Source organism: Ceratotherium simum, chromosome 7 (genome assembly GCF_057802395.1).
Source record: "Ceratotherium simum simum isolate JZ-2026a chromosome 7, ASM5780239v1, whole genome shotgun sequence".
Classification (NCBI taxonomy): Eukaryota; Metazoa; Chordata; class Mammalia; order Perissodactyla; family Rhinocerotidae; genus Ceratotherium; species Ceratotherium simum.
This window is the reverse complement of record NC_141906.1, coordinates 57,838,864-57,855,494: the sequence shown is the minus strand read 5'-3', so window position 1 is coordinate 57,855,494 and position 16,631 is coordinate 57,838,864. Positions and strand designations below refer to the sequence as shown.

Here is a 16,631-nt window from a genome sequence, read left to right as displayed (position 1 = left end):
AGTCCCTGTGGCTGAAATTTATGACATGAGCTTCTAATCTAGGCAGTGTCTAGAGAAATGTTTCGTTTTTACTGCTTCCATATACTTTTGACAATTGCTCGCGCTTACTGCGTTGTGAACACAAGAGGAGGCCCCGAACTGCAGCAGCGACTGACCTTGCTTCCAGAGTCCTTGGGTCCGCATTCACCTTTATCGTACCACCATTTGTTTTTCAGCTTGTCTAAGACGCCTGCCTCACTGAGTTTCAAAACGGCAAGGTTTACAGGAGTTCTTCACGTGGAAAATAACATAAATAACATTATATATGTTATTTTATGTTATTCAAGTAAAACTACATTAGAATCGCATGGCAAAGTGACAGAGCAGAGGCCACAGTAGGTGCTATGTCTTGTACTGTAGGCCCAGGTTCAGAGTCAGACATAAAACTGGGGCCTGCTCCATCGCTTTAGGTAACAGGCACATACTGCTTGGGAGGATTTTTAAATAAAATGTATGCAATTACTGTGAATCCAAAACTATTGGCCTGGGTTGGGATTCCTGAGCTTTTGACAGCTTCCCAATGTAAATGTAGGAGTCATTCAAAATCCAGAAGCTCCTCTTTTTCCCCTTCAAAATTAACGGAAGTGGCTGCAGGTTGACAGACAGACTTAACTGGAAGCCAGGTATGACTGGTTTCATTTCTTGTGTGCATCATGATTCAGCTAGTGGAATTTTACTTTTTGCTATAAAAGTGTGTCTACAGTCTCCCTCGTTAAACTGACTCCTTACCACTCTCATCCAGGAACTAACTGAGAGAGGGGGGCGATTCAGGTGTTACTGACAAAGGGCGACCTCATGCAGAGGAAAGTCCTTTTAAGACAAGTATGTAAATCATTATTTTAAAGTATAAGCCCATGCTGATGTTTTCCTTCTGAATCGCAGTATTTAACCTAAATAATATCACCAGAAGCAATTTTCATTTCTCTTGAGTCCACCATATTGAAATACTCTAAGTACAAAGTGAGGTGACTATAATGTTCTACAAATTCTTACCAACAAATACGTGTGAGGTTAGGAGTAATGAAGATTTTTATGAATAGACAAACTCCCCATACTATAAAATCCCATTTTTCTTTTCTACCATTTTTGAGTCCTTCAATATTAAATATTATTTAAGGAGTCTCAGGGAGGAAAGGGTCAGTTGTCACTCAGCATCAATGTTCCAAGGAATCTAAGACTTCTTCTGGTTTTCATTCCCATGTTAACCTCTGTGTGTACATAATAAAGGCTAAGAGGATGGACGGGAAGCAGTAACTCCTAGGATCCTTTGTTGTTATTGTTTTTGTGGCTGGTTGGGTTTTGTTTCTTTTTGCTTTTACAAACATTTGGAGAGAAACTAGTTGTATTCCTCTTGACATTTCTAAGGCTGCCAAAATCATTTTGTCTGGCTGTGTCTCCTGATGCCTCACTTCTTCTAGGAAATTTTAAGTGCCTTTGGAGAAACACAGCATACATTTATTTGGTTACCAGGGGATTAATTCCATAAACCTATCTTCACAACTAGGTAATGCATTAATAATGATGGTGATAATGATAGCTAACATTTACTGGGCACTTACTACGTACCAGGTGCTGTTAAAAGCATTTTCCATTTTAGTTATTATCACTTGCATTTTACAAATGAGGAAACCAAGGCACAGACAGAGAGGTTAACTCATCTAATCACACAGCTATGAGGTAGCTGAATATGGATTTGTGATAGTCTGACTTCATAGCTTGTGCAATTAAAAACATTAACAACAGAAGACTCAGGAAATGAGGTTTCTTGCTAATTGAATTTTCTGGTTAACAGTGAAACTAAAACCCATTCTTTTGGTACTGTTGGTTCTGAAAAAAGTTTCTAAAATATATTTTTCTTTTTGTTTATCTGGTTTCTGAATACAATTTAATTTTTGTATTGATGTTACAAGATCTTACAAGGTTCACTGTTCCGCTTAAGAAGAAATATGGATTTGTCATGATCCTAGAATATTATATAATCTTTTGGATGAAAGTCTAACATGAGCATGATTTAACACTTTCTACTAAAAGCTGAGTTTGTGGGTGGGGTAGGGTGAGGATTATGGTTAATTGGGTGCTTGGTTAACCCCAGTTAATCTAGATTTTACTATCTATACCCCGCACTCCCACAATTTACCCTCCACCCCATTTGTGAAGTGATTGTTACAAAACCACACCCGTGGGGTGGTTGGCGCACTGTGAACTCCTTGAGAACAGAAGCCACATCTCATTCACCTTTATAAAATTGTGTTTACCAGGGTGTCTGACTCAGAGGGGGTGCTCTGTAAAGTTGCTACATTTAAATTATTTTGAATCCAAAACAAGTGTTTCCGTTAAGCTGATACTAAGGAGTTTTAGATCCCCAGGCCAGCTTGGCAAAGCGTTTTTAACACACATATAGGTACATTGTATTAGCCTATTTTGCACTTCTTGAATGGGGTCCACTGGGAGGAGGAGGACTTGATGCTGAAAAGAGAAGGAAAATGAAAGCAGAATTTCCTTCAAGTTTCTTCTAGAAGGGACAGTTGAAGGCGAAACTTCGAATTAGATGAAGACTGCCTTGGCTTATCTCTCTCCCTTCTTAAGGTACCACTTTCCCCCACCTCCTTCATTTTTCCCACTTGCCTCTTTGTCCTTTCTGCTATTCACTCTAGTAGGCTGGTTTTAGAAGGTAAGATTAGATTGGAATTTTGAATGTAAGATATTTATTATTAACCAAATTTAATAGTCAACTAGTGGAATGTCAGGCACTGAGCAAGGAATTCATTACTGGGAGATTCCTTCTCCAAGCATTGGCTTCCCTTACTGGTTTTTGTCTACCATGTTTTTTCCTGCCTATGAATGCATATTTTCCACAGTAATCCCTTTATTCTTGCATTGGTTTCCATGGCTGTGGTCAAGGGGAGTAGGCCATTTATAACATATTTTAAAGTCAGGAAGGGCTGTATTCTTCCAAGTGCCAAATTAAAAACTGGGTATTGTGTGATCTAATATAATTCCTTAAGGACACATTATTTTGTAATCACATTAAAAAATTATTTTTATATCAGTATCCACATTTATGTGGATATATATGTATATATAATATACATCTATGTGTATTTTTCATACATAGGAGAATAAAGTATAAAATAAACAGAAAAAAATCAATAATTTTGTAGATGTTATTAGCACTATGGGTCATCAATGATTACAGATATTGCCAAAATTTCCACCTAGAACCAGGATTAAACAACTCACCTAAAAATTGGCGCAAAATTCTGTGTATGGTTTGTACTCACACTAAACCATATCAGATTAATCAAAGGGGAAAATGAGTTTTAGACATTGCAATGATATTTTTAAATTAGTTCATTGTCAATTAATAAATTTCTGTTACTTTATTCGGAAGAATGAGTATGAATTTCTTATGACCATAAAAAAAGACCACAGTGTAGTAATTAACATGATCAAAGGAGTAAGTTTTCAAATAAGCAAATTTTACCCCCAAATCATGCCTTTCTACTTTATTTCATTTAAGATGCAGGAACTTTTTCCTTGGTTCTTTTGTTAAATTTTTACATTTCAGTGTGAAGCCTCTTGACTGAGGGTTGCTATGGTTAGAACTTCATGAGCTGGGAATGGCTATCAGGTAAGTGAGGATGCTAATTATTTTGCAGCCATGCCGAAGGGTGTGAGTGGAAGATGTCACAGTGACTTTAAATAGTTCAGTTGTTGGTTATATTAAATGATAGGCTCCTTGAGGGAAAGGACAGTGAGTAATTCTCTTTTTCCCCACAGTTGCTGATGAATGGCCCAGTTAAAGCAGAAGTTTAATAATTTGCAGCTGAATGGAAGGATGGTTACAATCCTGCTTACAATCCTGTGAACGACAGGTGGGTCAATTGTGTCCTCTTAGGAACCTACTCATGTGTGGCACAGCTTTCCATGGTTTCCCCCTTCTCTAGATGAATCACTGTTAGGAAAGTTAGTTTTCTCCTACCAAGGTTCTGTATTTGGAAATCAGATGACACTCAATTTTAGCACACTTGTGCTGAGACCTCTGAATGTGCATATTCCCCCCTGCAGTGAAGTGGCAGCATTTAATTGTCTCTTCTGCTTTTGCTTTACACTCAGCAAAGGCTTAAGAGCCAGCTTCATTCTCCAGTTCAGCACTGTCCTCCTGATTTTACCTCTTTTGAGGAAGATGAGGCCAAATGGGAGGGGAGAGGTAAGCTGAAAAAGAAAATCAGTCACCTGAAGAAGGTACGAAACAAAAATGAAAAAAGCAACAGCTGCCTCCTGGGAATTTACTTTGATCTGAGTTAGGTCAGGCCATTTACAGTATCACCTTTTATTACAAATTCAGAGTAGGGCATTATTAGCATTTAGATTGTAACCACCTATTCTTTCGGTGATAAATATTACGTCAATATACAACCTACTAGGAATGTTTTTCAGTGTGAAAACAAAATTCCTGAGGGAAAAAAACATACTGTAATTTCATTTGGGAGTAATATTTTATGTTAATTTTTAATATCATTTTAGAAAATTATATGTTAAGATTTGAAATAACATTTTAGAATATCATTTTGTAGTTCATGTTTGGTGAAAGTAATGTACCGTATACCTATGAGAACAAGCAGTTTGATTTTTGAAAACTACGTTAGAATCATATTTATTTTTTTCAATAACAAATATTTACTTAGAGTCCATTACGTACCAAAGTGTTGGATGTAAACAGATTAAAATCTGACTGAGTTGTCCAATCCCTTATTTAAATAAATCAAAATGACCTTTGTTGCATAGATTTTTCCATTATGTGCATGTACATTACTGCTTCTGCTTGCTTATTTTTCTCTGAGTCTTTAACGTACATTAAAATAGGACTTCATTATTCATTTTTGTGGAAAATTTTGTTAGACAATTATACGTCTCATATTTGTGATACAAATAAAAATTTGCAAGCAAAATTTTTCTAATGGAATAGAATAGTTTCGTTTTTCTTTGGCGCTATTAGAACACATTTTCTTACATTTCTAATTTGTGTGGAAAAATAGTAGATTACCAGTGTAAACTCAAATAATTTTCTCTGTGTATATATATTTATTTATATTTTCATGGGAACTATCAGAACATTCTAGGCAAGTGGGGGCTCCAAATATAAAAAGAGTTAATACTCCTTATCGAAACATATGACTGGTGCCTCGAATGGAGGTGTCTTGAAGGGGATCATCCCAGAGGAACCCCTGAGGACTCTCTCTAGCCTCTCTGTTTTTTTTTTCTCCAAGGACTCAGATTTTCTCTCACGATCAGGAGATGGATGAGCAGGATCCGGTCCACACAATCCTGTTGTTTCCTCCTCTTTCATTCCTCCCTTATGGCCAGACTGTTCGCTTGGCCAAGTTTATCCTTCCTCCTCCTACAATAGGGCTGGTTATTAGATGGGAATGTACAAGTGAGCTGAATTTGAACGGCTTTTTAGATTGGAGCGAGGGGGAAGTTAGCAGCATTGGAAGAGGATGAGGTCAGCAGCCATCCCGACAGGTACCCCCTCAAAACAGAGCATCGTTCAGCGGGTTGGGTGGCCAAGTGAGAGAATTTATAACCCAATCAAGAACCTGAAGACAAGCAGGACTTTTTGTTTTAAGCAATTCTCTAGATTTTAAAAGAAAGACAAGACTGTATACTTTTACATTTTCAATATTCTTACCTACCAAGTGAAGGCATGTCAGAAAAGAAAAGTGAGTCAGAATATTCCCATCTCTGGATTGTTTTTGTTAAGTCTATACTTTGTAAGGAAGGGTTCTGGGACACTAATTCATAATTTCTGTTAATTGTATACCTTTTTTCCTTTAGACACTGCTTAGAAATTAAAAAAAAAACACATTATAAAGCTGGAAATATGATATGGATGCAGTGAAGAAAAGCTGAATTGGTCTTGTTTCTGTAGCCTGATCATTTTGTAGTTTGATCCATTTCTGGAAGGCAAAAATATATAGTTTACAAGACTGTCTTTGATTTTTATTTAACTTGTTTGATGAAAGCCTGATGGTTTTAGGTGGAGAAATGACTTTCTGGTAGGTACTGTAGATGGGCTAGGTGAAGTCAGGTTACTGCTGTCACTAAAAACATTTCGTAGAAGTTCTGGCGAAGAAAACGCGACAGACATACCCTCTCCGTTCTTCCTCCTCTCTTCACTAAATTGCTCTTTCAAAAACTTGCGTCCCTTCCTGCTTTCCAAAACCAAGGACTAGAATAGTCACAGGACTATAATGTCTGATCCGCAACCTCCTCAATGCCAGAAATTTTCAGAGATTATTTCAATTAGGTTTGTTAGTATGTCCCCCAATTGGTAACGGTTGCAAATATTTTTGCTTTGACAGTAATTGCATACGTCGTTTTGTGAAGGGACTTGACTAGTAATTCTGGTGGCATTAGTAGGTCTGAACTGTAAGTCTCCCAGCAGATGCACCTATTACTTTATATACTGTTTACCCGCTTTTGGTGACATTGAGGCTAACCTTGGAGTCACCTCCCCCGCTGCCACATTCTCCTTTGTCGTACCACCATTTGTTTTTCAATTTGTCCAAGAGGCCTTGTTCATTCAGTTTTAAAACTGCGAGGTTAACAGCATTTCTTGAAACGATAAAACATATTTTGTAAGAAACTGCACAGCTGTTAAGATGTTAGAAGGAATGAGGACTTAAGCTCTTTTATAAGCTTCTCCCAGACGCTAAATAAACCTCTCATTTTGCCATCCTGCAGCCCCTTCCACCAGAGTCCAAACCAAAGGCAATTGTAACTAATTTCGGAGTGTATTAAACATGTAGCATTTGGTGCTGTTCACTTTTACAGTTCATTTATTGTCAGACAACTGACATCATCATCAACCAATTACATGGATTTTTTTTTTTTGCAAAACGGTAATAAACTTGAATTTACTGGTAATTGAGAAAGAATTATGTCTTGAATTCCTTTGCCTCTAAGAATGTCAACAACCCCAAAGAGACTGAAATGAAAATTCACTCCCAGAAGGGGAAACATAATGGCATAAACAAACCAACAAACCAGCCACTGATTTTTGTGTACTGATTTCCTGACAATGGTGAGTAGGGCTTAATTATTATTCCCTTTATTATTTGTGTGAATTTAGTTTGTTCATTTGTCAGATTTAGTTGGTCTTCGAATCTAGGATTTCCAGGTTTGGTTCAGGATAGTCAAGAGAAAGGTAGAAGCAGCTCTTCGGGAAAATTTCTTAAATTTGAATTTTGTTTTGATTCTTAAAGGCGTTGGATGCTATTTACAAACTAAGATCACATAGCCAATTTGAGTGTTTAAATTAAGTAATTAAACCCCAGGAAGTCTTGCTGCTTGTGATGGACTTTGCAAACAAACCCTCTAGATTAGATTTCCTCCATGTTTATCTCTACAGGGGAATAAGAGTAGCATATTCTAATTATTCTATCAGAGGATTAAAAAAAATGTGTCCTGGGCTTTTGCCTCCCATGCATTTGGTTTCTTTCTTGCTTTCAAGTTACAGTTTTTAAATGAGCCGTTAACTCTTTCAAGAGGTTTTTCCAGCATTCAATACATTTCATTCAATTACATCAGGGAAGTGGCTTATATACTGAGAAAGTTTGGGTACAGTTGTGCTATGCTGTTTGATAAATACTGAGCTTAGCGATTACTTAATGCCAAATGAATTATAGATAAAATAAAACAAAACAACCCTATATTAATGAGTAACGCTTGAATATTGATTTACAAGTGAAATATCATTTAATTGACTAATAAAAAGTGTTGTGTATTTTACCACCAATCAGCCTATTAAAGGGTTTATTCTCTTAAAATGTGTTTGTAATAGTTCAAGTAAATGATGTTCATTTTCCAGCGTTGTGATAGTCTGATCCAATTGGAGAGGAACATTTCCCGTGAGTAAACCACACACTTTAAGAGTATGAAACTCTTCGTAAGAGTTAGATTGTCATTTACTAAAAACTAATTAAATAATTAGCTGTTCCCACATTCCCAAGGAAGTGCCATGTTAGTGGTATAAGATAATTAATATAGTTCCTAAAGTGAACAACACCAGGTTGTCAGTTTAATCACCAAGAGAACCAGACTAAAATGTAGGAATGAATGAGTATTCTGTGAAGATAGGGACATCTATGTTTTTAAAAAATGCTGTTGGGAGAAAGGAGTTGTTTTCATTTGTTTTGTGTCCACAAGAAACTAAACTTGTCTTTCAGTGAATTAAACCTAACTACTAAAATTTTTCTTTTTGGAGAAAATTGTTTTTATAATCCATTTTATTTTAGCCTTAAACATTCATATTAGTTTTTTTTAAATGAAGTGGTATCCCAATTATTTTATATGTTGGTTTAGACTGTTCCTTTGATAAAACTAAAACCATTTCATGAGAGGGTTATTTAACAGGGTTATTAGCCATATCCAAAGACAATTTCACAGCACAATAGAAAATAAAAAAGCAAAATAAAGGAATGGATAAGGAAAAAAAGCTTTATGTTGAGAAAATTGTTTGGAACAAAGCTTTCTATAAAAGTATTCTAAGACATTTCTAATACCATCTAATAGGCCATGTAAAAACAGTTTAGTTTCACACTGCTATCCATACATGTGTGTATGTATATATTTGGTTAATATAATACACTTAACTGATAGATAAATCACTGCTCAGTTCACGATCAATCCACACGTTTTCCTTCCAGACACGTGTGTTCTCTCCATAAAGTCCACTTAATATTATCATATGCAAAATTTACTTTTCTTTAATGACGCATAGAAGGCATTTTGTAATTAATATTTAGAGATAGGCTTCAGTATTTCAAGATTTCTTTGCATGTTAAAGGTACCTATTATTTTCTAAAATTGTCTGACTAAAGGTGTAATTTCTTTATATAATCAGTTCAGGTCTAATGGCCTCCTTAGATTGCTATTTAGACTGCAGCATAAACCACATATGTGAGGGCTATTTAGACATCTATTCTATTTTACAGAATGCATCACTTTTACATGTTATTAATAATAAGAATCATCAAATGACTTTTAAAAAAATATATAAAGTTACTTCACTCATTTTGCTAGAATAGATTAAAAAATATTTCTATTCAGGCAAAAAGAAAAAGGAACCCTGAAAGAATAAGTATAAGCAAGTCTAAGGAAGTCGTAAGGAGTCAGGGAAATGAGGGACATAGAAAGCAGATCCTTGCTGCAGCACATTTTATTGTTGCTTTGGAATCCCCTTCATACATTTCAGACATAGATTTCAAAATCAATGTCAGAAACATAATTGATGATAAGGGATATTCTTGTCCTGATTAAGCATCACAGAAGCTGTAATAGTGATCTGCCAAGCAGATAAGAGATAGAAGCAAAATATTATCAGCTATTTTCTACATTAATTATTTCTTTTATTCTATTAACCGCAGCTTTTACAGAATAAACTAAATTGGAACAGATTGTTTTCATTTAAAAACGGAAGGAGAGGAAGAAACAAGTGACCACATTCTCACTGGATGTTGAAACCACATTTGAGAGCCCAAGTGTGTTGACAGTGACCTTTTATAGATGGAAATATGACCAAGGTAACTTGCTTATTTGTCTTTGCCTTTTATGCCTTAAGAATTCTAGGTAAGAAAATCTCTTCTCCAAATAGCTTTTTTCGGGGTAGTGAGATGACGGGACATTTGATGCAGGGTTGGAACAAAAATGCTCCTAGTCAAATCCCAGGACCTCTGGAAAACTTCCAAGGGTTTTTATCCCTGAAATTTCCTTCAGTTGAGCTTGAGATTATGAAAATCCATACCTCATTGTCCTAGCATCTGGGACCCATTTTTGTTAACGAGAATCTTGTTGAAACACCACGTGAAACAAAAGCTTTAGAATGGAAACTAACACACCTAAACTTTTTCCATTTATTAATTTTGGGTAAATTAATCTAGTGCAAAGTAAGATTTTCATGTTAAAAATATGCTTAATTCAGGCTAAGATATTTATCTTATCCTCTACCCTTCCATAAATAATTTATCATTAAATTCTATAGATTTGGATATGCTTTTATGCTTACTTTATGCCTTTTCATTGTGTTTACTTCTAGACCATATTTCTTATAGTGTAATTTTTCTATTGGTGAGGTTTTAAGGTTTACATCTGATAAAATGTCTATCTAAGTAAATGGGGAGGATTTTAAAAGCTTAAGTGTAGTAAAGTATTTTTATGATTTCTTGGATTTGAGAATATTATTGTAACGGACTGATTGATACATACAAGCCCTAGATTTAGCCAATGTTCTCACACAGGATATTCAAAGAATATATAGTTTGTAGAATAAATAATTTCCAATATTATACTCAGTCTGGTTAAAACAAATTCAATTCCATTTTACTTAATAGGATGAACGTTTCATCATTGGCAATGATATCAATAATGTATGGACCTAACACAGTTTATTTGTCTAAACTACTCTGTAATTTTGCTAGTGCTTTATTATCCTTATCAGAAAGGATCCATGAGTTATATACACAGAGAAAGTCGCCTCAAGTTTTAGGCCTGTGCTCTCTTAACCGGAGTGCTCTCTTCATACTAAACTCTCTATAAAATTTAAATATCAAGTGTTAAAATATCCAGAATGTTTGCCTGAATGTTGCTAGGAATTTTTTTGTAGTCCCCAATAAATCTTCATATATCTTTAAAAAACTTAAAAATTGTGTGAATCAACAAGAAATTGCATCAACAAATTTAAAAATCCCTTTAAAATCAGCAAAGGACATTGGTAGATGATTTATGCAGGAAGAAATACAAATCATATAAAAATAATTCAACCTTACTTGGAGTTAAACTAATGTGAATTAAAGCAATATAAATTAATTTTTGCCATTCATATTGGGAAACTTAAAAGTAAAGATAAGGTTCAGTATAGTCAAGGATTTAATAGGATGGGCATCTTCATACACTGATGATAGAATTAAAAACTGGGAAGAAAATACTGTGGCTTTATACAACAAAAGCTTAAAAACCAATTCTTACTCTTGATAATTATTGATAATATTGGTAATTATTGATAATAATTCCACTTTGAGGAATCAATCTTAAGAAATTAATCAACGATGTTGACAAAGTAGCATAAATCTCATAGCATATTTATATAGCAAAACATTGAAAACAATTTACACGCCCAATAGAAGGGGTAAATTAAGTAGATTTTGGTGTGCAACAGTGGTTCTCAAGCTTGACTTGAGTATCAGAATCACTTATTACAAATACAGATGCTCAGGCCTAACTTTGGGGTGTCAGATTCTTCTGAACTGGGGGCAGTGCATCTACATTTTTACAAAGCTCCTAAGGTGATAGATTGATAAGCACCAATAATCCATATGACTGAATGTTTTACAACCATTAAAAGTTTTTAATGACAAGGGAAGATGCTTATAGTATAACGTTAAGTGAAGAAAAAAAAACAAATTTGTATATTCATTGTGATCTTAATTTGAGAATAAAATGTACATATATAACATTAACGGGAAAATATTGGAAAGAAATACAACAAATAGCTGTCTGGGTGGAGGGATTATGATTGATTTGAATTGCATTTTGTTCTTCATGCTTCCACACACACCCAAAATTGCCTTCTATGAGATAATCAGTAAAAAACAAATTAAAAAACCCCCTCTCAAATATTTTATAATATAATGCTTAATAGAATTGTTTTATGCAAACCAACATGTATATTATATTTTAGATAAAAAAAATTGAGGAAGAGGTAGAATTTGGGAGTTATTCTTAAGGATCTCAGAAAAACATTCGTTGTCCCTGATTATGTGGTTTGCTTTGGTCCACCTGGTGTTGTGTCTCTAGTCACAGGTTGGAGGACGTGTGATGCATTTGTCTTCTACAAAGGTTCTATCCTATTTGAGGGGAACAGGTCAGGCAGAGAAGTATGAGTAATGCATCAGTTAGCAGGCCTACCCCATCAGATAGGATCTGCAGGAGGTTAATAGAACTCTCAGTGGTCTGGAGAGAAGACTTGCTGTTTCCCACGTATTTACACAGACAAGGTGAGTTTTTCCCTTAGGCTGAATTAAGTGAATGTGATTGTGAATTGGCTTGAGTCCTGCTAGGTGGGCTATTTTTTAAAAATATGTATATACCTCTGTTTTTAGAAACAGAGATTCCATGGCTGACAACTATATTCTTCCCCAAACAAATACATATTAGAGACCCTAAGAAAAAAGGCTTTTTAGATTTTTTGCGGGAATTTTAAAAAATGCATTTTTTTTCAATCTTCCATCATTTCACATATTTACTATATCCCTTTTTTTAAATCAAACTAAAATTCCGGGTTAGAAAACTCATTTGATTTAAACTTTGTTATGCAGCAGGTGGTGGTCTAGTGGTTAGGTTTGGTGCTCTCACTGCCACGGCCTGGGTGTGTTTCACAGTCAGGGAACCACACCACCAGTCTGTCAGCTGTCATACTGTGGTGGCTATGTCTTGCTGTGATGCTGAAAGCTATGCCAACAGTATTTCAAATTCCAACAGTGTCACCCATGGTGGACAGGTTTCAGCGGAGCTTCCAGACTAAGACATACTAGGAAGAAGGACCTGGTCACCCACTTCTGAAAAAATTGGCCATGAAATCCCTGACTAGCAGCGGAGTACTGTCTGATATAGCCCTGGAAGAGTTCAGCTCTGCTGTACACAGGGTTGCTAAGTTGGAATCAACTAGTCGGAATCAACTAGAGTTGGAATCAACTAGAGGGCAATAAGAACAATGCAGCAGGTAAATACATGCAGAAAATTTTCCAGGACCACTCTAATAAGAAAATAGTAATTTCATGAAAAATGAATAATAACCAACTCTGTATAGACTATTTATTCTGTTATTTAAATGATGGCTGCATTGTCACTATTGTTGAGTTACATACATGAAAGTCTATCTCATATAACAAGATGGGATAGGCAGGGAGGAGCATATAACACATGGGATCTTACTTTTATGGCTTAATTAATGATGTCCCCCCACACAAAGGTGGATGGAGGAATTTAGCAGAAAAACTGATAATTTACAACAAACCCCAGAATTTTGTATAAAGTCAGTTAATAACTGACTGAGAAAAGGAACTATTTTATCAATTAAGAAAATATAAAAAGTAAATAAAAATCAATAAGTTGTCAAATGAAAAGGAGTTAAGAACTACATATGTCTGATCTTAAGGAAAGGCATTTGTGTTCACAGTTCTCCCCTTTATCAGCTATTGAGGCCTGGAATAGTCACCAGTTCTCAGCATTATCACTGCTCCACTAAGTTTTCAATTTAACTTGTAGCTGTGCTATTACTTTTTTACCCCAAATTATTCCTTCCAGTAAACAAGCACAAGGCTCATTTTGCTTCATTGGATTTGTTCACTCATTTCCAAAGGCAGAATTTGGGCTACATTGCTCTACATATATATGCAAACATTTTTAGAAAAGATATTAAATTTTCACTCCAGTTTTCTTATGCAGTGACAAGTAAGATTTGCATAAAATGGCACTATTGATCAATAATTTAATATCAAAATTAGGAGGGAAATTTTTTCTTCGTGGAAAGACAATTCAGACCTGGCATGATTTATAATGAGCATTTGAAAAACGCTTTGATAAGAAAGGATTTATCGTCATCGTTTTGGATTTTGGACGACATATATGCAATTAAGTTAGTGTATAGAGATCTTTGTATTTCATACTCCAAGTGAATTAAAAAAAACTGAACAAATTAAGCAGATACTGGACTTGATTCCAGGCATTGTCTATAAATTGTGTGTTCTTTGGAATTTGCATGACTAATTTCTATTTGAGATAGGTCTGAGGAATGTGATTCTTTGAAGGAACACTGTAATTTTTGTGAGGATGTCTTCCAGTAATTTAGTCAGTGCGCTAGCTAGAGATTGTGAGAAATGAAAAATTTAATTATATTTTTAGTGTTGAGTATTTTTTTAGGTAATCCTTACAACTATTTCATGGAGTTTAGTTTTATGATTTTGTTAATTTTAGATCACAGAGTAGAATTTTTTAACCTCCTTTGGGTCATGACCCCTTACAGAAATTGATGAAAGCTATGGATACTTTCTCAGGAAAAATGCACAAATATACAAGACCACAGACTGGTGTACAATTTCCAGGGATTCACAGACCTTGGAAGGGCAATCATGAACACAGATAAAAAATATTTGTTTTAGAGTCTAATAACACTTATTTTAAAATTAATTAATGACTACTTTCAAGTATGTGTTTAAAGGTAAGAGAAATAAAAATATTTCTATGACCCATGCTGGCTCCAGAATTTTAACAGAGAAAAGGTTTTAAGACTGTGATTTGGCAGGAAGGAACTTCCAAGGTACCAGCCTCAATCTGTGATGATTCTGCAAGCACATTGTATGCGGGGATTTTTAAGGACTGCATGTTAAATCAATATAAATTAAAGAAAACCTGCCGAAAGATACTGTTACTCACCCTTACATAATATTGGTAAAATATCAATTATTCATATTAAATAATGAAAATTTTATTTGTGGTGGCTTTGGGGTGCTGTTTGAGATTATATGGGATAAAGTCTCCACCCCATCACCCCCTTGCTATTATCATTATCCCTGATCAAATCATACAAAAGAGGGCTTCATTTCAAGACAAGACCACAGCTATCTAGATTGTGAAGTGCTTGAGGTCTTCTCTGAATATCATTCACTTTTTGAGTTGTGATTATTATTATGCTAAAGTAAAATTTCAAAAATACAAGAGCTGGTGGCTGTCACACTCTCCCCATGTGAGCTGTTCAGCAGTACTCCATCTTTCATGCAGATGCTTTGTCTGGCCCATGATTGCTGTGTGGCCTCTGCCTCCGTCCCTGACTTTGGATCCCTTCATCTCCTAGACCATGTTCCTTATTCTCTTTATATGATTTCCAGAATTGTAAATCATTCCATGGACCACAATCAGGTTTCCTTTTTCCCTCCTTTGCTGATTCTTAAAAACTTCCATCAATTGCTTTACAGAACTAGAATCCTACAGTTTTTTTTTTTTTTTTCTGTTGCAAGGAAGATCAGCCCTGAGCTAACATCCAGTGCCAAGCCTCCTCTTTTTGCTGAGGAAGACTGGCCCTGGGCTAACATCTGTGCCCATCTTCCTCCACTTTATATGGGACACCGCCACAGCATGGCCTGACAAGTGGAGCGTTGGTGCGTGCCTGGGATCCGAACCCCAGGCCACCAACAGCAGAGCACGCTCACTTAACCGCAGCTTCACGGGGCCGGCCCCCTAGAATCCTACAGTTTTTGAGTCAAAATATGGTTTAGAAGTTGTCTGCAACCTTCTCATTTTACAGATGTGGTCACTAGGGTCTAACGAGAGTTAGGTGACTTGCTCACCAAAGCCCAGCTGGGACTCGGGTCACCTGCCTTCTGCTCCAGTGCTCTTTCCCACTGTGCTATGATACTTTCCTGTCAGTACTCTTTCCTGTGTAGCTGAACTACTTCTTCATCCCTCCTATGACTAAGAGAACTTTTCTTTTTCCTGAGAAGTTTGTCAAGCTTGGTAGGGGTTATCCCTGATTAAGATTTGACTCATATTCCCTCCACTAGTAAGTTGGCAACTTCTGTCCTCTCTGGCTAAATACTCCTTGAGCTGAGATAAAACTTCAAAGGAAGGTGGTCTTGTCAATTGAACTGACCCCTCCTAATATCCAAGAAGGAAGTACAATAGATTACTTTCTTTAAAAAGCAATACCAATAACCTATATGATGACTTGATTTGATTAGATGATGACATTTATTTTCTCCCAAGGTTAAAATGAGATAGGTCTATTTGGATACATACAAGGTTCTTAATGATTTAAGTTCTAATCTTTTAGGATATCTGATCTTGGATCTCCAAGAACAGCATCATAAGGAAGTTTCAGTATAATAGATTAGAAAAATTTTCACAGAAGGAATAGAAATGTACAACAAATAATAAAATAACAAAGCCCAATCACAAAAACTCAAACTCATCTTTGAATTTTCATTTCCCTTCCTTTCCTATAGACAATTATCCATTAATAATTATTTTTCTGAAAAGTGTCTCCCAAATTTATATTTTCATTTCTATTACACTGGCATCACTTTAGTCAAAGCCTTTATCACCTGAGACAAGATCCATTGACTCTCTCAATCCATTCTCAGCTACCCAGAGTCAGAATAACCTTGCTTCTCTGCTTGTTTTTAGTGCTTTGTCAAATACCTTCAGTGACTCATGATTGCCTCCAAGATATGATTCTACTCAATTTTTCTGACATTCAAGGCTTCCTAACAATTCAGCTTACATATACTTGTACAGTATAATTTCATTGTATTTCATTGAGCCAGACACTGTCAAATTCTTCTTATTCTCATTGAATCCTCATTGAATCCATATGGCTAGTAAATGGCAAATGTGGGATTAGAATCTGGGACTGTCTAACACAGAATTCCAGTCTAACTACCCTAATTCCCTAAATAGACCTTCTCTGCCTCCAGCCAGGCTAGTTTTCTAATAGTCCCAAAGATGTTTTATTCAAATTGACTCCAATCTCATGATAG

At 35.6% G+C, this 16,631-nt stretch overlaps 1 protein-coding gene across 8 annotated transcripts in view; it reads right to left on the bottom strand.

Moving 5' to 3' along the window:
• Nucleotides 1-16,631, bottom strand: part of GRIA4 (glutamate ionotropic receptor AMPA type subunit 4) — a 359,336-nt gene that overhangs the window by 6,443 nt on the left and 336,262 nt on the right. For 3 of the 8 annotated variants that reach the window (XM_004427382.3, XM_087434035.1, XM_087434036.1), the window contains one exon: nt 6,543-6,657. The exons of 3 other annotated variants lie outside the window; for them this stretch is intronic. In XM_004427382.3, the coding sequence (XP_004427439.1) occupies nt 6,543-6,657 (115 nt within the window). Of the gene's footprint in view, nt 1-155; nt 271-6,542; nt 6,658-16,631 lie in introns of all 8 variants that reach the window. 2 more of the 8 variants (XM_014785207.2, XM_087434034.1) reach the window with 1 other exon arrangement.